Source organism: Festucalex cinctus, chromosome 20, assembly GCF_051991245.1.
Source record: "Festucalex cinctus isolate MCC-2025b chromosome 20, RoL_Fcin_1.0, whole genome shotgun sequence".
NCBI lineage: Eukaryota > Metazoa > Chordata > Actinopteri > Syngnathiformes > Syngnathidae > Festucalex > Festucalex cinctus.
This window is the reverse complement of record NC_135430.1, coordinates 22,554,228-22,577,915: the sequence shown is the minus strand read 5'-3', so window position 1 is coordinate 22,577,915 and position 23,688 is coordinate 22,554,228. Positions and strand designations below refer to the sequence as shown.

The 23,688-nt window shown below is 47.2% G+C and overlaps 4 protein-coding genes across 5 annotated transcripts in view; 2 read left to right on the top strand and 2 right to left on the bottom strand.

Moving 5' to 3' along the window:
• The window catches only part of LOC144009238 (LIM zinc-binding domain-containing Nebulette-like), a 21,666-nt gene extending 17,862 nt beyond the window's left edge, over nt 1-3,804 (bottom strand). The window contains exons 1-2 of the mRNA XM_077508849.1: nt 3,661-3,804; nt 1,414-1,508 (exon numbers count right to left, since the gene is read on the bottom strand). Of these exons, the coding sequence (XP_077364975.1) occupies nt 1,414-1,508; nt 3,661-3,729 (164 nt within the window). The 5' untranslated portion in view covers nt 3,730-3,804. The remainder of the gene's footprint in view (nt 1-1,413; nt 1,509-3,660) is intronic.
• Nucleotides 1,642-15,529, top strand: LOC144009252 (CD276 antigen-like). Of its 2 annotated transcripts, none has more exons than XM_077508880.1 (6): nt 1,642-2,296; nt 10,376-10,702; nt 12,375-12,647; nt 12,707-13,012; nt 14,286-14,378; nt 14,499-15,529. In XM_077508880.1, exons 1-6 carry the CDS (start codon nt 2,116-2,118, stop codon nt 14,717-14,719), a joined length of 1,401 nt encoding a protein of 466 aa, XP_077365006.1. In that variant the 5' UTR covers nt 1,642-2,115; the 3' UTR covers nt 14,720-15,529. The 2 variants fall into 2 exon arrangements, with proteins under 2 accessions (XP_077365006.1, XP_077365007.1); XM_077508881.1 differs by lacking the exon at nt 1,642-2,296 and adding an exon at nt 9,843-10,130.
• Nucleotides 2,050-23,538, bottom strand: chrnd (cholinergic receptor, nicotinic, delta (muscle)). Its single transcript, XM_077508876.1, has 15 exons — nt 22,718-23,538; nt 21,244-21,389; nt 21,099-21,143; nt 20,917-21,026; nt 20,131-20,286; nt 19,797-19,909; nt 19,514-19,714; nt 19,310-19,421; nt 19,125-19,239; nt 17,659-17,869; nt 17,468-17,586; nt 16,031-17,270; nt 14,942-15,090; nt 3,661-3,943; nt 2,050-3,383 (listed from the first exon to the last, which is right to left on the bottom strand). Exons 1-12 carry the CDS (start codon nt 22,824-22,826, stop codon nt 17,088-17,090), a joined length of 1,620 nt encoding a protein of 539 aa, XP_077365002.1. The 5' UTR covers nt 22,827-23,538; the 3' UTR covers nt 2,050-3,383; nt 3,661-3,943; nt 14,942-15,090; nt 16,031-17,087.
• Nucleotides 5,043-8,784, top strand: LOC144009255 (V-set domain-containing T-cell activation inhibitor 1-like). Its single transcript, XM_077508884.1, has 6 exons — nt 5,043-5,381; nt 6,150-6,476; nt 6,718-6,990; nt 7,108-7,413; nt 7,493-7,588; nt 7,659-8,784. Exons 1-6 carry the CDS (start codon nt 5,306-5,308, stop codon nt 7,670-7,672), a joined length of 1,092 nt encoding a protein of 363 aa, XP_077365010.1. The 5' UTR covers nt 5,043-5,305; the 3' UTR covers nt 7,673-8,784.
• Nucleotides 23,539-23,688: the final 150 nt, after the last annotated feature.

Genomic DNA, 23,688 nt, shown 5'->3' with positions numbered 1-23,688 from the left:
ATCATTCCCAACATTCCCAGTCTGACTGCAACTTGTACAAACAATCAGGCAAAGAAGCTTACTGCATGCGCAAACATCCAGTGGGCGGGGCTTCCGGAAATAGCGGGACATGAGCGGCAACAACACTATATGACAATTGTTGGGAAAAGCACTAGTTTGCGTGTGTGTGTGTGTGTGCGTGCATGATCCCACTAGGGTCAATTTGTTGGTGAACGAGGAAGCTAGCATGCTAACGGGGGGAAAAAAATCAATAAAGCAAACGTCCTGCCCGCGTGTCGGAGAAAGTGAACGACGTGTGACAGACAGACAGACATGGTCAACAAACACGTCTGTCCGTCAGTACTGGCCCGATGTCCGCCTCGGTTACATACGAATAAGGTCACGTATGATGACCGTATTTCACGTGCCGTATGATGTCATGTAGAAATGAGGTGAATAAGCTCATGTATGTTATGGCCATCCGGCATACAGGGCCGATGCAATGTTTTTTTTCTCTTCATGATTATTTCCCTACATTTGACCCCGAGAGACTGGCCCACAATTTTGAGGGACCAGTCGTCTGTGAATCCAATTCAAAGAGAGATTGCAAAGTGAAACATCATCAATAAACATCAGTGGTAGAGTAGAACTCATGTTAGGCAGGAATCCGGGCCGGTGGGCCGAAGTCAAAAGGCCAGGGCTGATTTTTTTTGGTGTGTGCCAGTGCAGCCCTGCTGCTATCTGATGTCACATGACACGTAGTGCATGTCCAATGTCATGTAAGACGTCAGGAATAAGGACAACGCCGTGCCAGGCATATCCTGGTTCATATCATCATGTATGTCATTTGAATGTAACATCACGTGGCGTCGGTATGTGACATCATGTGTATGTCATCGTCAAAAGATCGGCTATGTTGCCACTGTCATGCACGTCATGTGTGACATGATGTAATAATGCCGCATGGGAGGAAAGTGTCAAGTTGGGGCGATTGCACTCACAATGTCCCGCTTGAAAGCGTCTTGTATCAAATGTAAACAACAAAGATGGCTGACTCCCATCGTTTGGTTGTTGTTCTGCTTAACGCCGTCAGTCCAAATCCCGTTGGCTGGCGTCTTTTCAAATAACCACCTTCATCTTCTCATCAACAAATGTGTTGATTTATAATGCTGTCAGTCATGTTTTTTTTTTTTTTTTGAATTTGCGATCTTTTGTCGAGCGACGTCCGATTTCAAGGGGGCGGTGAAGTCGAGCTCCTTTTTGTTACTTTGCAACTTGGATTTGCGTGCATACTTGCTGGTATGACGTCGGAAAAGCCCGACTTGTCACCTTCCTCCGATGCGGCATCGTCCATGACGTCATGCGATATGTCAAGTACAACGTCACGCATGTGCCGTACAACGTTAAGCGTATGACGTCACGTGGAGGACTCACGCGTTGCAGTAAGGTTTCTTGTCGTAGCCTTTGTAGTTGTTCATGTTGAGGGTCATCTTGCAAACCTCGCAGTGGAAGCAGCCTTTGTGCCAGCTCTGCACACACGCACACGCACACACATTGTTGAGAAACACGCATGAAGTGCTACAATGTGTGCACGTTGACGTTCGAAAGCGGTTCCATTTGTGGCTTTTGATTGGCCTGCTGCTCATCTTGCTGTGCAAATGTTTCTGTACTAACGCGACAAGTTTGGACCTCCTCATTGTGGAAAGTTGCTGGCCTGTTGTCATGACAACAAGCGCAGCGCAGCAAACGAGTCAAACAAGCAGCTTGTTTATTTTTGGACTGACAGACTCACTATCGCCTCCAGAGACGCAAGGAGGTACTACAAGACTTGCGACGTTTCCGCTCCATTCAGATGCCGATCGCTTAACGATTGGTCGCCGTCTGGCTTCGTTGCTGTCGTGTCATCTGACGCCGCGCGCAGCAGACGCTTGACGACGTTTAATAATTCAGCAACATTACGTCACACGTCATCATTTATGTATGTGACACCAAATATGCAGAGTTGCCTTTTGTTTTTTGAAATCATCCACATCCATGAGGCCGTTAAAATAAATGTAAATGACGTTCATCCAATGTTACGCACTTTTTAATGAGAAAAGTTTCACTCCATAACGGAATGATGTCGTTCAATACAATATGACGCGACATTTTTTCTCATCGCACTTTTTGCTTCAGCTGAGTGAACATTGTGCTGCTCCTTGTGGTGTGCATGCCTTGGCCACCTGGGGGCAGTGTCACACAGATACACTGAGGAGACGTCACAACACCCCAGAAGTAATAGGAGCCTATCTTCGCAGAGGATCAAGAATATACGGCTGTGAGTATAGTTGGATTGCTTATTGTTGCTTCATATACTGCTTCAAAGCTTAGACTAGCGCCGCCATGTGGATGCTATTTGTTAGCTCTTCGATGGTGTTTCCCATTGTCTGTTAGCATTAGCCATCATCAGTTTGTTTGAAATACACAAGGCGTTTTGTTTGCTCAACAAGCAACTGGCACCCATTTGGTGGAATGTGCGTGTTGTAAACTAGGATTGTCCAATAATCTTGATCAGCTGATATACTCTAAGTACATAAGCAGCTCGAATACAACCGCAACCATTCAAGCTTGAAAAGAACTTTTTGTTTTCCATTTCATGATTTGGGAGAAAGAATTGGCAGCCAATAAAAATCAAACTTTCCTCTTCAAAGTGGAAAAAGTCCGTTGCTCAAGTGAACATGCTTTCCAGCCGACTTGATTTCAAAAGTTTGTCAAAGTACTTTCATGCATACAGTCGTGCATCCTTTCATTTGACTGAAATATTGCTGCAGCAGCTCAATTTGAACATGTTCACAAAATGTCGGATTGCTTGTTTGGTTGGATTTATGATGACCAATGAGACAAGTCCATTTTCCATCCGTGATCCAAACGGCTTTTGCTCACGAGGGTCGCTTTGGTGCTGGACCGTCTCCCAGCTGCTGCTGTCCCCCGGACAATTAGGCGGCCGCTCACTCACACCCTCAACGGGTTGCCAGCAATCATTTTAGGAAATGAAAAATGAATTGAGGGCTTAAAAAAACATTATTTCAACATCCATCCGGCCATTTTCTGAACCACTTGTTCCTCACAAGGGTCACAGGGGATGCTGGAGTCTATCTCAGCCGGCTATGGGCGGGGTACACCCTCAACTGGTTGCCAGCCAATCGCAGGGCACACAGAGGCCAACAACCATCCACACTCACGAGCACACCGACGGGACAATTGGGAGCGCCCAATCAACCTGCCATGCATGTCTTTGGGATGTGGGAGGAGACCGGACGGAGTACCCGGAGAAGACCCACGCGGGCACGGGGAGAACATGCAAACTCCGCCCAGGAAGGCCGGAGCCTGGACTCCAACCCGAGTCCTCCATTATTTCAAGATGTCTAAAAAAAAAAAAAGGTCTCAATTTGAAAAGGTTTGTGGGAAAGGCTTGACAAAAGTGAAGTTGAAATGGTGAAATGATGCAGCTCGTCATTTTTGTTTTCATTTCAAAGCCTCGACGACACAAGCGTGGATATCTTTGACATTTGAAAGGTGCAAAAAGATATAAAAGCTCGCATGCTGAATTGTGTCCGTGTGTTTGCGAATGTATTTGTTGGTTTTATTTGTTTGGCTGCTCATGAGAGTGATGGAGGAAAAAAAAAAAAAAAAAGTGCCCACCTTGTCCAAGCAGCTGACTTTCTCTGTCGGGTAAACAACCTTCGTGCAGCGGGCACACTGGGGGTTCATCCTGGCCACCGGGGGTGGGGCTCCAGCGGCGTTTATGGGGGGGGGGTCCTGAGGCCGACGAGGGAGGAGGAGGCTGGAGCGGGGGCCGCCCGGCTGCTTTTGTGCTCCGGCAGCGAGTGAACAGTAACACGCACCAGTCTCCGCTCACGGCATCCCAGCGCGCCAAGCTGGCAGCACTCGGCAAGTCGCCGCAAACACCACCACGACTTCCTTCCTTTTGTCAAAATAAAAGCCGCGGCCTGTATGTGAATAGGGTTAGCAATGACAAGGTTGAAATTTGAATCACTTTGAAAATGGGACTGCGGTAGTAACCATGTCAAGTTGCTTGTCGTACGGACGCGGAACCATCAAATTCATCCCACCCTGGCACCTTTTCAAATCCATTCACACCACTTTGGCACTCGACAAACGTGTCATCGTTTGTAGGTCAGGAGGGTGGCAGCCAAACATCACTTCAAGTGTTAAAACTGCAAGCAATCGTCAGCAAAATCCATGCGGACATCTCGACATTGAGGTCCACGTTAACCTCTGAAAACATCAAAACGCGGAGAGGAGGACAAGAGGACATGAAAAGTCGTTCCCTCTCCATAAGACGCTCACTCTCGAGAAAAGCTTCATGTTGTTTCCCATCAGAAAAATGCAACCGACCGTCAGCAAAATTCATGCAGACATCTCAACCTCTGAAAACATCAAAACGTCCGTACATACATCCATTTTCTTAACCGCTTGGGTAAAAACAAGGGTTGCGGGGTGCTGCAGCCTATCCCAGCTGGCTATGGCCAGTAGGCGGGGTACACCCTCAACTGGTTCCCAGCCAGTCGTAGGGCACACAGAGCCCAACAACCATCTACACACAAGCACACCTGGGGACAATTTAAGGGCTTCAATGAACCTGCCATTCGTGTCTTTGGAATGTGGGAGGAGAGCGGAGTACCCGGAGCAAGCCCACGCAGACATTGGAAGAACATGCAAACTCCGCCAAGGAAGGCCGAAACCCGGACTCGAGCTCGCACCCTCAGCACTGGGGGGCGGACGATCATCGAACCAGTCATCCACCGTGCCCATCACAACAATCGCTTCAATATTTGGAATTGTCAGGATATGGCTGTCAAGGGTTTTTCTTATGAAGGAAAAGTAAGCTGCAGGAGTGCGCGCCAACGAAGAGGAAGATGTTCATGTGTATCAAATGCAAAATATCGGGCCAATCCTTTTAATTCCATATTGCATTACAGGAAAGTTGCTGTTGAAGCTTTTCATTAAGAGACGCAACATCTCATTTGCGAGATGGACACAAGTCTCGCAGGCCGAGTCAAGTCTTAAGTCTTTTGACCCACAAGTCCAAGTCTTTGCTTCCAAGTCCAAATCAAGTCTCAAGTCCCTAATATTAATTGTGGGACTGTTGCGTGACAATACGTGAAAGGATTAATGGAAATGGTGACATGCGGATTTTAAATCCATAATAAAGTAACTTGTAACGGAACGGCGCGGTCGAGTATTGCATGGGCGGAGCTGTCAATCCGGTTTGTGCACTCAAGAGCAAAACCTGTTGTTGACACTTTCATTTTCATTAAAAATCATGGCACCTCAAGTACGTGTTTTTCTGCTTTCTGTTCTTCTTGTGGGGACCTTCTGGTGTTGTTCTGCGACCAAACGTGAGTAATGCTGGGGCGCTCACTCCATTCAGTACAAGTCAGCTTCCGATCAAATCCAATATGAAAACTGTGATGCTGTGCGTTCTAGTCTCAACTCCTGCCTTTCTGTTGTTAACTCATTTGCTCCCAATAACGTGTAAATGTTTTTTTTTTTATGTTCTAAGTATCCCAAAGACGTATTTATACGGTTTTTTTTGTTTTTTTTGTTATGCTAGAGCATACAGAAGGCTTGCAGAAATGGTAGTTATTACACAAACGGCCAGCAGGTGGCAGCAGAGTAAAGCAGATCAACCAGGGCCATCTAGAAAAAAAACAACTAAATTACTTTGAATTTTAAATAGATTTGTGAAAACTGATGAAACTTAGCTCTCTTCTAATGCTAATTGCTGCAAAACGGAAACAGAAACATACTTTTTTTCCTGATGAAAGAAGAGACTCGAATCTTTCTTTTGATAGGTTCCATGCTTTTATAGCAAGAGAACACAATATTCTGCGGGCCTTGCAAAATCAGTCAAAATCCAGTAAAACAGCCGGGAGCCAACGGGACTGCTTCTGTGAAAATGTCTGGGAGTGGATGAGTTAAAGCCCAACAAGTGCTTTTGCGTTTTTGCCATCTGCGACCGACTCGTGACTGTTTGGGTTTGTCCAAGTGCGCCTGGACATTGACTGGCCATCGCTTTGCCGTAACATGTGCGCGTTCCAAAATGGAGGCCCGCCGTTTTCCTCAGAGCTAAAAGGTGCCGTTTGCTGTGTGTGACCACTCGGCAGAACTGAACATGACGTGCCTGGCGTCCACCGAGTGCGTCCTTCCCTGTAACTTCGTGTCTGACGGCGTGGGTGTTCGGATCATGTGGTACAGATGGATGGAGGTGGTAAGTTGCACCCGCTACGGCAACACCAGCTTCGTGGAGGGACACAACTCGGCGGTGGACCGCTACAAGAACAGAACCAGTCTTTACGCCGAACACGTCCTGGAAGGAAACGCCACGCTGGTGCTCAGGAACGTCACGCCCAGGGACCGCGGCAGATACATCTGCGTCACCTTTAAGAGGCTCGCCACCAACGAGTCTGGCATCGTAGTCCTGGATGTCAAAGGTACGCCGTGTTTGGGGGTGCTCACCACATACAAAATATCTCAAAATCTCCTCAGACCTTCTCATGAACATCCTCATTAGTTAGATCTCCAACTCCAAAGCTCTCCATCCAGGCTTCCTTGATTCTTCTCATCCCAACATCTTCATACATAACTGCTCCTCTGGGTCTCCCAAAGTGTTATAATCCAACCAATCTTAATCCAAGTCCCTGTTGTGTTGACATGTTGCGGTTTGGGGGTCAGCTCCGGTCCAGGAGGTCCACATCGAGCTGAGCGACGAGGCCGTGTTCTGCCGGGCTAACAGCATCTACCCGGAGCCCACGCTAGCCTGGTCCACAGACCCGCCGACACACGCCGGGCTCTTCTACAACAAGACCAATACAGAGCAGACGCAATTGGGGTTCTACGACGTGGAGAGCTCGGTGCAATTGAAGTTGGTTGAAAACATCAACGTGGATTTCATATGCAACGTCAGCAGCGACAGAAACAGCAGAAGCGCTCGGCTCAAGATCGAAGGTGCAGACGACCTCATCTAAACCTTTTTACAGTCGCTTCTTCAACGAAACCTCCACTCGCACATCTTCTCGAGCGCACCTCTTCATCAAAATCTCGTCATCCCAATCTGCTTTATAGAGTCCATCCAAACGGTATCCGGCGGCGAGATCAAGATTCCGTGCAGTTTCCCGGCCGAGGTGGACACCTTCGACCTGCTCTGGAGGTTCCGTCGTTCGGAGCACATCATGTCCATGAACGTGAGCGGCCTGCAGCGCCACATGTCCGTCTCGGAGGACTGGAAGATCCACGTGATGGACGGTCGCTCGGCTTGGCGACACCTCAAGCTGCCCAACGTGGCGCCCGAGCACCAGGGCACGTACACCTGCGAGATCCGAACGTCCCAAATCACCTACGTCACGCAAACGGACGTCATTGTCGCACCAGGTAATCACAAAATGTCCGACAAGCAATAGTTGCCAGAGAATCCGTGTCGGGAACATTTGCAACATGTCTTCTCCATCAGTTTCAAAGCTCCCGCTGCTGATCTTCGTGACCCTCGTCATACTCAGTGTCTTAATGGCCACGTCCTACGGCATCCTGGGATTCATCGTCTGCAAATGTGAGTCGGCCAAGCTACGCTTTAAGCTGTGTGAAAGCAGATCCCTCATCAGCTGTGCTCTCTTCTCCAGTGAGGAATTTGTAGCGGAACCGACAGCGAGTAGCTGAAAACTCCACTCAGGAAAGCAACTGTGACGATAACAATGTCATCGGGGACGACGCTCACCAAAGCCACACTTAGAAACTTCCTGTTGATTGGAGTCATATGGCAGAGGTTGCCTCACTATTTCGGTACAGGGGAACCCGTTTCACAAGGACCCCTCCGATTCCGATTTCTAACACCAATTGTACACAACTACCATGCGCACCATTCAACGCTGTAAGAATTGAAAAGTCACCCATTTCTGAGAAAATTCCATATTACCAACATTTGTAGAGAACAAAGTTGGGAATTAATAAAGTTCAAAAGTGTTTCCTATCTTTCCAAGAGAATAAAAAGTGTCATCTTTACAAGAACAAAGATGTATTTTGCCAAGATTCAAATGCCGCATTTTTTTTTTCTGTCCTCAACCAAGAGGCCTAATAAAAGTTGAACTTTGAAGGACCTGCCACAGTCAGAAATATTGAACGGATTTACCAGTTGCCATTTCTGAGCAGATGTGTGTGTGTGTTGGGGTATCTCTCAACACCCACCCACACCACAGGATAATCCCTCCCATCATCTTTCCAGACATAAGACACCGCAATGATTAAATCCAGGTTTGATCCAAAATTGAGCATTTCAAACTCCATTACACCTTGAAAATTCTAAACCACATTTGGAAGGAAATCCAGTCCTGCCTTGAATCCAGATTTGAGCCCGCGTTGGGTATTTCAAAACATCAATCCCAAATTGGGATCAATTTGAACCTGAAAAATAGCATCAAGTGAATCCCACCTTGGGGTCGGGTTAGACTGTGATCGCATGTATTAGTGTTATGGTCTGGGTTTGGTTTTGTCATCTGTGTTTGGCTTGCTCTTAGTCTCCTTGTCATTGAACGCATCATCCCAGTCCCCTTGTCTTCCAATCTCTCTTTGTCGGATCATTGGTTTGTGTCACTGAGTCTTTGTCATTTGTCTCGGGTTAGTATGTTTTGTTTGTTACTTTGCATCTGAGTTTTGGTCTTTTGTTACTGACAATTTACTCCTTGTGCCTTGCTTGCCTCTTAGTTTAGGCGTTTGGAAATAAAATCCCTTTTTTGTTCCCAACATCCATAAGCCTGCCTCACTTCCCTGCTTCCTGCATTTGGGTCCGCAACAACCCCATCTAAACCTGACATATTAGTTCCACATATACTCAATATATCAATAATTAAGCATACCTTGAATTAATCATGTCAAACGATATTCTTAACAAATGAAACCACATGATGGACTTTTTCTTTTTTTTACTGAAAAAAAAAATCCAAATTCCACAAATGTGAAAACAAATCCAAATGCCGAAAAAAAGAAATTGCTTCAAACCCAAATCTCACAGCAACAAAAGGTTAACAATATTTTTGATGTGCTTCCACTAATCTCAAGATGGCATTTAGATTCATATTGCGCTTGCTATAAGCAACTGTGACGCATTTTGCCTTTTGCATCGTGATTTGATCAAAGTCTTGAGGTCTACACAAGAAACTTTCTGCCCCCTGTCTGTGATCCAGGGGGAGGGCGGGATGGATTTGGCAATCCCAATCCCACAGGATCAGGATTATTTTGATGCAATTCTGAAAAGTTTGAAAATACCGGGATAGTAAATCCTGGTCCGTGGATCAGGAAGATCAGATTTGGAAATCTGGATCAGTTTAATCTGAATTTGATTTGATGTTTTTTTAATTCTGGGCCCGAATGATTGGAATTTTGCTGACCTGGATGGAAAACGGGGGTTCAAAATTGGACAGATTATCGGTCTGTGTGGACCTGCCTTGAAACATCCGCACATGTTTGTAGAAGAATTGTTTTGCATTTTGCCAAATCCAATAAAGTTGAATCATTGTGAAATATGCGTGTTTGTGTCTGAAGGACGTGCTTTGCTTTGACACACTCGTATAAGTGATCTCAATGTGAGGAATGCCGCCATCTTGCTTTTGGACTTCCCGAGTGTTGCTAGTGAGCAAGTTGCAAACACAATGAAGACGTGGATGGTGGTGGTGGCTTTAGTGGTCGCCCCCTTCTTGTGGATTCTGGCCCGGGGAGGAAAACAGGACCTTCCAAACGATCTGCTGGATTTGAGATTTTCCGTGCTCACACGTTTAATCAACTGAATCAACTGAGACTCAATGGAAGTCCCCAACCTGAGGTTGGACTGCGAATTCAATTGGCGCGTGTTGATGTTTTTGGAGAAACGGTCACGTGATCCAAGGAAATCGAAAGCTGCATAATTGTGTGGGGTGTGTTTGAAAAGCAAAAGAAGGAAGCAAACAGCAAAGTGGAATGCTGCCCGTCCGCCGTTCTTGTTGTTTGGATTGAGTGTGACATTGACAACGATGAGGTCCCGTTCAAAATGAAGTCGTTGGCGTCCGCGGTGCGTTTGGCGCTCTCCCCCGTCGTCGTCGTCGTCTGCTCTCTGCTGTGCACAGGTAAGCGCCAACATTTTCAGCTTTCCCTGCTGATGGCGGGTGTCGTCATTTGCTGCACGCGGCACTGCCGCAACGTGTGCTCACACTGCCAATGAACTGCAAACACACATTGACAAAGTGTCTTTTTCCCTCCACTAGACCACGATGCGTCTCAGGATTCAGTGCCTCCAATCGATACACACAATTGCTGAAGTGACTTGAATCTGATGTTTTCGTCAATCCAATTTCTCAGTCATGTTTTGCAGACGCCGGCGACGTTTGGTGCCGTTGGAATGCGAGCTGCGTTTTGGCGGCGAGCTTCCCCGTTGGAGACGACGTGGTCGTCCACTGGATGAAGGAGGCCACCGGAGGCGTTCAGGTCCAGGTGCATTCCTTCTACTACGACAGCGACCAGCTGGCCAATCAGGACGAGCGCTTCAGGGGACGGACGTGGCTATTGAAGGAAAAGCTGTCCGAAGGGAACGCTTCTTTGCTGCTTCAGGAGGTGCGGCTTGAAGATGAAGGGCGGTACAAGTGCTACGTGGGAACCCTCAGGGACAGCCTGGAGTCCTTCATCAACCTCCGTGTGGAAGGTGAGCCCACAAACGCGCAGAACGCAACAAGTATGGCTGCAAGCTTTGACTGCGTGGCCTTCCGCAGGCTTCCATGTGAGGGTCGCTACTTTTCTCTTTGTACATGCTGCCCCTGGTCTGTCTTGTGAACAGATGAGATTTCATCCTGTTGCTATGGCGCAGACAGTCAGATGGATTGATGCACAATTTGAGAAGATAGCTGCCATCTCCTGACAACCGCTTTCAGCTTGTCTTGAGGACGGTGCTTGGTCGCCGTGAACCTTGTAAATCCCGACCCTACTATAATCACATATGATCCCATATGAGCCCACAAACGCGCAGAACGCAACAAGTATGGCTGCAAGCTTTCCTAGTTGTTCCAGGGGTTCCACTTCAGGGCTGCTGCTTTTCCTTTGTTGTATTTGCTGTCCTCTGTTCCACCTGGACGAAGGATGAGACTTCCTTCCTTTTCCATCTTGATGACGCTCACGTGCCATTTCCATGAGCGTTTCAAGACAATCGAGTAGCCCTTCAAAACCCGACTTTTCACTTGACTCCATTCGCACTCTTTGTGAAGCCAACTGCTTTCAACTTGCCTTTCAAGTTGATTTCAACTTTTTCCACCTCAGGCACCTTCCAAAGGTGAAAACTTTTCTTGGATCCAACAGCCCTTTGAAAGCGTCGTCCATGCCCTCGCCGCATCATGGTTGGATGAATGTCACGCGCTTGACTTTGGAGCCAGCCAGCCGAGCAAAACAATGTGGAGAGCTGATTGACAGTGCTGCTGCTCGCCTCTTAACTGGAATCCGGAAGAGGGAGCGCAACAAATCCTGTTCTGGCCTCACTGGCTGCCGGTGTACTTATTTTGACATTCAGCTATTAGTCTACAAATCTCTCAATTAGGGCTCTCGGCTGAGACCAATTTAGGTGCCTGGGCACTCTAATTTCAATTAAGAAAAAAAATATCAAAAAATCAGAGTCTTCAGAAGGGTGGGGCTGACCAGATGTTCAGGAAAGTACCCAAATCCAAGCGGAAGCTGAGAGTAGTTTCCCAACCCTGGTCCTCAGGGGACATGATCCAGCCTGTTTTCCATGTCTCCCTTCTCCAACACAGGTGAGGCTCATTATCAGGCTTCTCCAGAGCTTGCTGATCATTGAAATCACCAGTGTTGGAATAGGGAGACATGCAAAACAGTCTGGAAAGTGCGGTTGGGAAACACGACCGGCTTGGAGGACATGGAGCCCCCAAACCAGGAAGAAACTCCCATCAGACAAGCAATCTCATCGTTGGCTCTTAAACGCAGCCTGAGCCTGCTTTTGAAGCACTATTTAGTCCGAGTTTGGCTAACCAATCTTCGGCATGAGCAGACACGCATCCGCATTGTTGCTTTCCATACAAACTAAGATCAAAATTTCGACAAGCATTCTTATCTAAGGACCCTAAAATCTTCTCATGTCAACGTTTCCTTCAAACTCCAAAATCATTGGAAACTCCTGATGATCACATTGAACCCTGCTCCAGACTTCATAAGCCTAAAAAAAACAAAACAAAAAAACGGCCTGATTGAAACCTTCCCAACAAACTATCTCATCCAAACGTTTGTTGGCCCTTCTCCAAAAGCGTCACGCGGTTCTCCTGATTGATGTCAATCTGCTCTTGTTGTCGTTGTTGTCGTCGTCGTGTGGACGTCAGCTCCCGTACAGGACGTCCGCATGGAGCTGAGCGACGGGGCCGTGTTCTGCCGGGCAGACGGCGTCTACCCGGCGCCCGCGCTGGCCTGGTCCACGGAGCCGCCGGCGGACGGCGGGCCCTTTGACTACAAGACGAAGGTGGAGCCGACGCGGACGGGCTTGTATGACGTGGAGAGTCGCATGCAGGTGACGGCAGACGCAAGCCTCCGCGTGGACTTCACGTGCGAGGTCAGCAGCAAGAGGAGCGCAAGAAGAGCTCGGCTGAGGATGGAAGGTACGGATGACCTCGCCCCGTACTTTGTGAGAATCTCGTAATGCAAACATCCCGTGCAGACGCCATCCACGCGGCGTTCGGCAGCCAGGTGAAGATCGCGTGCAGTTTCCCGGCCGAGGTGGACACCTTCGACCTGCACTGGCGGTTCCGCCGCTCGGAGCACATCCTGTCCATGAACGTGAGCGGCCTGCAGCGCCGCCTAACGGTGTCGGAGGACTGGAAGATCCACGTGATGGATTGGCGCTCGGCGTGGCAGCACCTCAAACTCCCCAGCGTGGCGCCCGAGCACCAGGGCACGTACACCTGCCAGGTCCGAACAAAGGAGCTGACCTACATCACGCAGACGGACGTCATTGTCACAGTAGGTAAGGATCGCGTCTTTGGAGTCGGCAATACGCCGCCGCACTTTGTAGGGTTCTACAACTTCTGGTGCCGGTCCACAGGTAACTTGCTAGCAGACGGCAGTGACATGGGCGGCCTGCCAACTTTTCTCTTGCTGGGCTCAATGGCGCAGACGTGCGCTCGCTTTTGACATGCAAATAACAAGTGTGCAATCATCTACTACTGTGAACATGCTCAAAATTACTCAAAGACAAGACCCCCCCCCCCCCCCCCAAAAAAAAAAAAGTGCTGTGTGTCATTTAAAACTAAGTTTTTGTCACCTCACTGTGAAAAAAACACATTAGGCCAGCTAATGTTCATTTTGTCAGCCATTTTTAAATTTAGTTTCAGTTTTAGTCGCACTTGTTTTTAATCACAGTTTTTCAATCTCATCCCATTTTTAATTAGTCCATTTTAGTCAAATTTTCTCTCAGCTTTTTAACAAAAACCAACTTAACACAAAATTACAGTGGCTACAATGGCTCCATGCATCCAGCTAATAAGTTAGTTAGCGTTTGGATTAACATTATTGTTGAAACATTATAGCTGTCGGATTCACGTTAAATTAGAGCTATAACTTTTTTTTTTTTTTTTTTTTTTTTTAACATTTCACGGTGAATCCACTTCCTGTCTGTCCCGTGTGTTTGTGCTGTTGTGTCACACGAGTGTTACAGACATGACAGATAAGCAGAGACAAGATCATATCATTTGCATCTCGTTTTTATTTATGAACTAAAATGTCCATAAATTTTAGTCCAGTTTTTAGGAATTGAAGGACATTCTGGTCTTGTCTTCATTAGTTGACGAAAATGCAGAATGATTTAGTCCCACTTATTGTTTATTTAATGAGGGTTTTAGTCTGTCTAGTTTTAGTCTGGTGAAAAATGTGCATTGATGAAATTATTTTTGTTGACAAATGGAACACATTCCACAAATTCGATGGAGGTTTGCTTCCCAGTCGGTGCCATTCAAAGCGGCCACTCCGTCACATGCGCCTTATTTTGTCTGTACTCATTTGGAATGAAGGAAATAGAGGAAACAAACAAAAGCAAAAAACAAAACAAAAAAAAACCCATTTAGGGTTGCACCCAGTTGAGGGTGTGCCCGAAAACAGCTGGGAGGGGCTCCAGCACACCCTTGCTTGCCAGGTGAAGAACCAGCCTGTTTGCTTGCGCAAACGCCAAACGTACGCTTCGGTCCAAACGGAATCTCAGCGAGTGTTCAAATCTGCTTTTTTTTTTTTTTTGCCTCCATCAGACCGGAAGCTTGTGCCGCTGCTCGGCATCATCGCCGCGATGGGTCTCTTGTTTCTCGTGGGTGTCGCCGTCGCGGGATTCTTGTGGCACAAAAGTGAGCGAGCCGAGCTAAGCTGAATGTCAGGAAGGAGAAGCCTGAAAGTGGAGCTAAGGCTGTTTGAAAGAGTTATAGAAACGAAGATGACTTGACTTGCGCTGTGATCTTTTTGTATAGTGAGGAAGTTAAAGAAGTCCAAACTGCAGAAGGCACCCGAAGACAAAGATGCTGATGACGACGCTGACAAGAAGCAAGTCACTGACGCAAAACACACAGACATGCGAAACCTTGACGTGTTGTCATTTCAGGCCATCAGGCAGCGGTATGCAAAGTTTTTGGATCGGGGAGCAACAATTTTGCAAAGACTACGTCACAATTCCAACACCAACGCCATATGAGGATTTGAAAAGTTGCCTGTAAAGTCTTGCCAATACAATATAGCCAACCGGCTCGGACTAACAAAACCTGCAATCGTGTTGTACGGTAAACAATAAATACATATGGTAAATCAATCAATCAATCAAACAAGTTGAATTTTCATCAAAACACAGCACTTGAACTCAAATCAGTTGTATTTGTGTTCCAATCATGTCCAAAATGAAAAAAAGATGCCATCTCACCCGACTCCATCAAACACGTCCGAAGACTTGTAGCCTCTCCACAAATATGTTGTCTTATTGCAATGACGACTCTCCATTTGATATTCCGTTCACACAGCTGCCTCTCGTGACGTGTTGGTGGGCACATGCGCCATTATGCACCTCAAACACTCAAAAAAGACAAAACAAACAGCACCATTTGGTTCCAGCTTCCTATTTAGCAAATTCAAGATAAAGTCGTCATATTACGACTCAACGTTCAAGGGGGGGCACAACTTAATTTGCATAACAGTATGACTTTTATTCTGAGGAAAAAGATGACATAAAAGGAAAAAATGGTCTGTGCTTGAAAAAAAACTAACATTTTGTCTGAAAAATATCAATTTATTTCTGCAGTGAAAATTTTGCAACTTGAACTTTTGTAAAACAACTTTTACTTCATTAACTGGCCCAAAAGGGAGGAGTAATTATTATTGTTTGTACTTTTGAAATTGGGACCATGTTGTCAATGATTCATTTTATTCAGCTTGAGAAGCAGTGATTGCTAAAAAAGAGAAATGAAGGGTTAGCCTTGTTGATTTGCTTAATAAATCTGATTTCCAATGGGAACATTTCTGAGTTTTGATTTTGAATGACGATCGCGAGCCCTCCGCAAATCTAATTGCTGCCACGGTACCACGACTGACCTATGTGGGGCAGCACACGGCATCCAGTCTGAATGATGTCCAATAAAAATACAAAGAAGAAATCAACGACGAACGGACTTTTGGCGACTTTCCAAACTAATCAGTCCCCCCAAGCAACATCAAGTCAAACTAACAATACTATTATTACCGTATCAATCAGTTTATTATACTCCGGTTGAAGTTAACTGTAACTCTAAACACACAAAACGAAGAAAATTACACACAGTGCACACTTAAATGCAAACACATTTTGTTTCCCGAAGGTAGCTCGCGCAAGGCTAAGCTAACGCACAATGGAGAGCGCCGTTGACTCGCTAACGTTAATTAGCGGGCTACTCGCGGCACTTTCATCACTCAAAAGAACGGCTTTTCAGACAAAAACGCTTCAGGAATGTAGACACAGAAGCATCTTGACATTACTCACCTCCCGCCACATGCTCTTCCTACGCTGAAAAAAACAATTTGGTGACTTTTTTTTCTTTCTTCTCCTCTCTAATGTGGCGACAACTTAACTGGATGTCGGAAGGCACAGAACCACACTGCCCCCAAGTGGCCAAGTCGTGCACAACATGAACAGCGCTCTCGATAAGGACACACACAAACAAGGGAAAGACAGTATATAAACTCATTTACACAAAACCTTTTTTTTTTTTTTGGGGGGTGGGGCTTTTTATATCGCTTGTGACTCGTAATAAATGATAATTGTGATTACGAGAATTGATTTTTTCTTGGCGGAGCCCTAACAATCATTACTTTCCTGACCGGAGATGTGATTTTTATTTATTTTTTTTAGCTTGGGATGCTTCCGGATGGTTTACCTTTCTGCCCTACGTGTAAAATTCTCAAGGGTGGATCCTCTGCAGGCTGAATTTGTCGTCCGCATGATGTCACTGGTCAGAACGCACGCATGGGCTTGCATACGAATGGACCGTCAATGCTGCTTGTCAGTCTGACAGACAGAACGTCTGTTCACATCCGTGCATGCTTTTGAGTCGCGCCGCATGAGTGACGTGACTCATGCGGCCGACACATTCGGCCTTGGGAGGAGCCCAGCCTTGTCCATTTGGACACGTCATGATCGCAGAGTTGGCAGTTTGGTGGTGACCACAAAGGGAGCATTCGCCATCATAAAACTTTTATCTTGAAGTTTTGCCGGCACATTTGGAAGGAAACTTCACCTGTAAATGCATGAAAATCCCTCAAGAATTGTTTGCAAGATCAGAAAATTGGGTCTTGACACTTTTGGAAGGGGAAAGGATGGGCTCAAAATGGCCCGAATGCCAAATGATGGCGCAACAAAATATGGAAAAACGATGCCCACCATCGAGCAGAATACGTGAAAAAACAAACTTGAAGATCTCGATGGAGAGTTGATCTTCGAAGATTTGGCATTAGTGAGGAAAAGAGACCCCCACCCCCCACCTCCAAAGGCAAGCATACAAATGAATGAAATCCGAATCGTATCGAATTCCGTGCACGCGTCACAAGAGGCGCAAGTTGTCCTCCCTGTAGTCGTGCGAGTCTCCGGCAAAGGGCAGCGGCGGCGGGTGGTTGTAGAGGCCCATGAGGAAGATGATGATGGTGCCCAAGGTCATGACCGGCGTAATGAGGAAGAGGCACAAACGGTCCACGGTGCGGGCGATGCCGCTCCAGTTGTCCTTCTCCTGCCGGGGCAACAACATGCGACGGCGTTTGCTTACGTACGTCGCGACAAGCGCTCCAAACGGGCGCAACATTTGCGCAAGTGGCCACTGAACGCAGTGACGCAACATCTCGCACTCCAAATTGTTGACGCCGTCCGTCTTTCCACTTTTCGACGCGGAAAGGTGCCGAAGCGCCAACGACGATGCGATCGTCTCACCTCGTTGTAGTCGTTCTTGTTGCGCATGTGCTTGATGATGTAGTTTGCGCCGTCCACCGCCGGCTTGATTTCGCCGTACAGCTGCTCGCTGACGCCGCCGTCCTCCTGCAGCTTTTTCACTGCACGGCATGTGCAAAACGCGTGAAAACTGGAGAATGCAAAACGGCCGGCGGCGATTCCGGCGAGCGTACCGGTGGCGTGCGCGGGTCGCGTGAGCAGCCCGTGTCGGACCGACTGGCGCTCAAACATCAGGTCGCTGCGGGACTTGACGCTGTAGTACTCCTCGGCCGAGGCGATGTAGCCCGCCGAGCTGGAGCGCCGCTGCAGGGCGCCGTCCCAGAACGGCTCCGAGTCGGCCGGCCGCGACATCAGCAGCAGGCGGGGGAGTCGCTCCAGGAACAGCTGCAAACGAACAAAACAAACAAACGCGTCACGCTCGCACTTCGACAAGTCCGCCCGACTTGCGTTTCCGCTTTCCATAACAAGCGCTCGGCAATCGTGATCAACAGTCCCAACAACAGGAAGTACTGTACAGGGTGGCACAAAAAACTTTTTAACAAGGCAACAAAACCATGCGCGCCGAAGGAAAACCATCGGATTCATAGCAATTGTGAGCTTAAAAGATTGAAGTCATTTCGGAAAGAATGATGGAATCCTGGCTGAGATGTTGCAGCAGCCAATGAGGAACCTCAACAGCAGATTCGTACATCTTGAAAAACATCATCGTCTCACGTTTGAAGCTTCCAATTTCAATGACTCAAATATTTGCCTTCCGTCACTTTATTGGACTCTTTTGTGTCACCCTGTCGAATATAAAGCATGCAGTTCTCTGACCACTACCTGTGGTGTGCCCATCTTGGCCACCAGGAGGCAGTATTGTTTAATAGTCATGCAGACCCAAACAAACAAGAACACAGACTTGTTTGAGGATAAAGAAGATATGCCAGTGAGTGTTGTTCAAGCATTTGCCGTCAACAATTGATGCTAACCGTTAGCATGTCAATGGGAGTTTCTATTATAAGTTTTTTTGTGTACGTTACCAACTGATCTATATTATATTTTATGACTGGATAGCTGATAGGCCAAAACTTTTGCGGTCGCGAGGCCGCCATATTGCTCCTCCCAGGAAAGGTTTCTCGCCATACCATCCTATACATTTACAGCATCGAAATTGGAGAACATTTGAGACACTACTTACTAGAAACAGCATCATTTATCATGTTTTAAATGTGTTAAACAAGAGGACTAAGGTCAGACATTTTACAAGTTGCCTGAAATAAATGAAGAACTGATATGCTTCATGAAGTTTAGTACAGGAGGAAATTTTTTAATTAACTCAACAAAAGATGCCTTTTCCAAATCTGCTATTGGAATCAAAGGAAGTGAGCGCTAAAAGAAAAAGGGAGCCTTCAAAGCAAGCACAACCACTTATTTATTTTTGAAGTCGTGACCACCCTGCCCCCCCGGCCGTATGCGAACAGCCTATGAGCTGTAAATGTCTCATTTGTATGTCTAGCGTATAGTTGATACAGTAGGCTGCTGGCGAGGTGGGAGGAGCAAGATGGCCGCCCTGTGAGTTGAAGGGCTTGCACTCTCGTCTATGGTCTATATTGGCTATCCCGTCATATATACTGTACAGGTAAGCGGCGTGCGTTACCCTCTTGGTCCACTCGGACATGACGTGCGTGCTGGGGCTTCGGAAGTGCAGGTTGAGGACCACCACGCAGTTCAAGACCACCACCGTCACCAGCACCATGATGAACATCAGGTACCTGAGGCGCAGCGACAGCAACAGATTCAAACACGCGACCAAAGCGGCGTACGCGCGCGCGCGTGTCTGACTTGACAATGAGCGGGACGGAGATGGAAGTTTCCGGAAGCCTTTGGGAGATGAGCAGCAGGAAGACGGACTGCGCCAGAAGCACGGAGATGGACAAGGTCATCTTCTCACCACCTGAGAAATGACGACAACACGTTGAGGAGGAGCAAAGAGCACCAGAGCGGGAAAGGCGAGAAGAGCGGGCAAGCGGCGCTCGGTCGACTGACTGTCCGCCGGCAGGTAGTAGACGAGCGAGGCCAGGAAGGAGATGAGCACGCAGGGGATGATGATGTTGACGATGTAGAAGAGCGGCTTGCGTTTGATGATCAGGTAGAAGGTGATGTCCTGGTGCTTGCTGCTCTCCATGGGGATGTGCTTGTACGTGTTCCTCTTGGCCGGACGGTGGATCACCTCCCACTCGCCGTTCTCTGATCACCAGCAGACACAAACGCAAGCGGCCGTCACCTGCGACCTCCGACCCCGAGTGCCGCCGGGCGCTCGCTCGCTCACCCGTCCAGCCGGCCGGGTCGATGATGATCCACTCCACCGTCCACGTGCTGTTGTCGTCACCCGTGTCCGTCTTCAGGAGCATTTGGATTTCTTTGGCGTTGTACGTCAGAGAGCTGCAAAGGCATCAAACCGACGTCACGTCAACAAAGACCGCCCGCCGTGCTGTGCACTAACAGGGAAGACCCTCTGTCGCGTTTGGACTTCCTGCGTGCAACGCAGCTCTCAGCCACTAGATGGTGACAGACTATTGTCTTTCCTCAAGGGCCACATGCATTTATTTTTTTTTTTTTTTGACGGCGGCTACCTGAAGAAAAGTCTTTTGGAAAGCACTCACGTGAACTTGAGGGTGCAGTTCTGCCAGTCAAAGGGGAAATAGTTGACGTTGATGGAGCAGGACGAGCGGAAGATGGCGGGCGGCAACCAGTAGCACTGGCCCGTGTACTCCACCAGCACATTGCAGTAGTAGGCCACCTGGAACTGGGCGTCGTTACTGGCCAAGGGGGAAGGAAGACTGGATGGCAACATTTTCACGTACTACTTGACCCACATCAACTCCTTCAAATGTACACTCCAAATCCGACATCACGTGACAGCTTCAATGCGCTCCAATGGAGAAAACCAGCTTAGCAGCTGCTACATCGGCCGCCGTCATTTATACTGTAAAAAGTCCTCTTTGTGATGTTGGTCAGTTATTAAATTCAAGTGTGAAACATCTATTCAACGGCAGCAGCACAAATGGACCGAACAGATGAATTGCCCCACATTTTGCGTGTGCTAACAGTTAGCGTCTGCTGATTGAGCCACCATGCACAAAGTGCAACATTGGCTACGCATCACTTCCTCTTTTGCTAGCCTGGAGCATGCGCCATCCTGTTTTTTTTTTTTTATTTTGTTTTGTTTTTTGCCTCTTGTTCTTGTGGCAGCTGGTCCACACCAGCTGCCAATCATTGTGGCGTTTGCCCTTTACTCCAAGTGGCAGATACGTTTTCCATCAAGGCAAAATGGTCAGAATCTCATTTCGCAACGTTGGCGCCTTCCCGACTGTCCAATCACGACGAAGGAATTTGAGCGTACGTGTTGAAAGGACGAACGGAAAGATTATTTTTTTTTGCTCCCTCACTTGTTTTCCAGCACGATCTCGGGCAGCCACACCATGTTGGACGGCAGGCGCAGCATTTGGATGCCGTCAAACTCGCTGGTGTTCCACGTCAGCCGGTAGTCCATCCACGTCTGAAGCGCAACAACATGGCGAGTGTTTGAGTTCGGGTGGGGGGGGGGGTCTGTGCAACGTCAAGAACTCACATGTTCGATCCAGACGTTGGTGAGCAGGGTCTCGTCCACTTCTTTCTAGAGGAAGCGGCCGATAAAAGCTACTTCAACTTCCCACCTTAAAGTGCCTTCGGGCTCGACTGTATTTATCTTTGCACGTGTGCGTGCGTCTACCTACCAAGGAGATGAGGTTGGAGAGCGTGAGCGCCAGGAAGACGTCGACGGCGTCCTGTTGTCTCTCCACGGGACGCAACTCCTTGTTGTAGGCGCGCTCCTTCAGCAGGTGGTTGATCAGACGCTCTTCCTCGTTCCTGCACCGGCACGCTACGCACAAGTCAAGTCAAGTCAAGTCATCTGGAGTTAAACAAGACACTGTGAAGGTGAACAATCAACAACATTGTTGCCGTCTTTCACAACTTGTCTACTTTCTTCCCCTGAACGCCAGAGCACCTCAAAATGTCTAACCTTGCTCTGGCAAGCTGAATTCTGGCGGTATTTGTGAATTGACAAATCCCGGAGAATACATCTTGTACCACTTCCGTTGATCTCCACTCATCCAAACGGACAAATGACAGAGCGACATTGTGTTTGGGGGCGGGATATGCAACTGTGACCAAAGCAAGAAGCCAGTGCCGACGCCGGAGCTAACAAACAAACGTAACATGGACGAATGGACGCTACAATCAATTATGTTCAGGCAGAATGACTCAGCGTTTCCTTGTTGAATGTTGTACATCGAGAGGTGCTTCGGGCATTTCTAGCTGCTAAGATGTTCGTGCCCCCCCCACCCACACCTTTGACAAGAACACGAAATTTTCACCCATGGCCGTGATTGGTTAACGCAAACGTGTAGAATGCCACATCGTCCAATCAGCTCAAATTATTGTACAGAATGTCCCGCCTTTCCAGAGCAAATTACTGTGGAGAGGTACCAGATGGATATTGCGGAGAACTCCCTTGAGTGAAGCGCAATATCAATCTGGCTGTTGCCCGCTATCCATCCTATATTCCATATCACCCTCAACCAACACACCTGAGGATCAGACTTCATAGCTGATGGTTTGAAACACCTGTGTTGGCGCTATATATATATATATATATATATATATATATATATATATATATATATATATATATAGCTATAAAAGAGCTTGAAAGGTAGAAAAGATGCTGACGTGGGTTTGATTGCCACACAAGTATGTTTTTTTTTCCCCCAAAATGCTAACAATTTTGTGTTCGAGTGTCTGCTCGAGTGTTTTTAGCGCTCCAATTTCAGGCGACAGCTGCTTCTTCCTCACCTCGCCAATGGCAGTCAACACTCGAACCTCCGCCAAGGCAGACATTTGCCACCAATAAGCCACAAACAATAAACTCGACATAAACGTGCGTCTCAACAAGTTAATATTTCAACTGGCTGAATCAAATCCCGACTGATTGCAGTTTGACAGCATCCACATGACACACTTGATTCCATCCCACACCATGAGACAAAGAAGAGCATTGACCACACCAAATGGTTTGAGTGCAACCACAAACAAACTCACTCCCTGGTGGATGGAACGACTGATTCGCATCATGATGGGTCAATAATAATAATAATAATAATAATAATAATAATAATAATAATGATAATAATCATAAAGTCAACTGACCGGGCCAGAAGAGGGCGAGCAGCAGCACAGCGACGGGCTTCATGTTGGACTTTTGTCGGGAAGACCTCGTCCGTCTGTCCGTCCGTCCTGACCTTGTGCCAACCAACATGTGTTTGATTGACAGTCAGCAGCTGCGGCAGAAAATAGAAATCAGCAACGCTCGCTCTGTCCCGGACACAAAACACAACAGCTGCGTCAATACTCACCCCATCGACGACACCCTTCAAACTCTCCCAAGACGTGTGTGTGTGTGTATATATATATATATATATATTTTTTTTTTTTTTTTGAAAAAGGACGCCAAGTTGCACGCTTAAAAATGCTGACAACACAAAAGCTAGGCGGCAACATTCATAACGCAAACACCAACGATAAGAAGAAAATGCCAACGGCAGCAAAACGTAACAACAAATCAATAAAACAACAAAGTGTGTTTGAATCGACACGTTCAATTTGCCAAAGCAATCGGAAAATAATGTCATGAATAAGATTGTCACAACATATTCATTTGGCCTTTTGGAAATATTTCAGCAAATACAAACATTTTTTTTTTTTTTTTTGGCTTTGCAAACGGTATCAAATGTTTGGTACAGAAGAATACATTCACACACGTGAACATTCTTCTTCCGTTGTAATTCTTCATAATGTGACATTCACTGGTGAGCTATTTTTAGAACAGAGCTATGGGGCTACTCATGTTACGCTGGGGGCTAACTAGTACCCGCAGGTATAATTTTTGGGGTTTTTCAATCAGGTTTTGCAGATGAATCGGCAGCACACAAAACAAAATGCTTGTTTGTCGTTTCTCTCTGGTCCTGCTCCCTCCCTCTTCTGTGCGTAACTGCTGGCAATTAAGTTCAAAGAGGCAACTCGTTTACTCCAATTGTGCAAGCAGCCAATCATATTGAGCTTCTGGAAACTTCAAAATTGCTCATCCGAGTACTCGACCACTCAGACGCAGTTGGAATGAT

What these genes read in the sequence shown, in the direction of transcription:
- LOC144009252 (XM_077508880.1), top strand. Translation starts at nt 2,116, where the DNA reads ATGACGCGACATTTTTTCTCATCGCACTTTTTGCTTCAGCTGAGTGAA. An exon ending in AGCTCGGCTGAGGATGGAAG is followed by an intron (nt 12,648 to 12,706) that starts GTACGGATGACC and finishes CATCCCGTGCAG; the next exon opens with ACGCCATCCACGCGGCGTTC. An exon ending in GGACGTCATTGTCACAGTAG is followed by an intron (nt 13,013 to 14,285) that starts GTAAGGATCGCG and finishes TGCCTCCATCAG; the next exon opens with ACCGGAAGCTTGTGCCGCTG.
- LOC144009255 (XM_077508884.1), top strand. Translation starts at nt 5,306, where the DNA reads ATGGCACCTCAAGTACGTGTTTTTCTGCTTTCTGTTCTTCTTGTGGGG. An exon ending in GTGTTGTTCTGCGACCAAAC is followed by an intron (nt 5,382 to 6,149) that starts GTGAGTAATGCT and finishes ACCACTCGGCAG; the next exon opens with AACTGAACATGACGTGCCTG. An exon ending in GGACGTCATTGTCGCACCAG is followed by an intron (nt 7,414 to 7,492) that starts GTAATCACAAAA and finishes CTTCTCCATCAG; the next exon opens with TTTCAAAGCTCCCGCTGCTG.
- chrnd (XM_077508876.1), bottom strand. Translation starts at nt 22,826, where the DNA reads ATGTTGGTTGGCACAAGGTCAGGACGGACGGACAGACGGACGAGGTCT. An exon ending in TCCGTCCCGCTCATTGTCAA is followed by an intron (nt 19,240 to 19,309) that starts GTCAGACACGCG and finishes GCTGCGCCTCAG; the next exon opens with GTACCTGATGTTCATCATGG. An exon ending in GCGACCCGCGCACGCCACCG is followed by an intron (nt 17,587 to 17,658) that starts GTACGCTCGCCG and finishes CATGCCGTGCAG; the next exon opens with TGAAAAAGCTGCAGGAGGAC.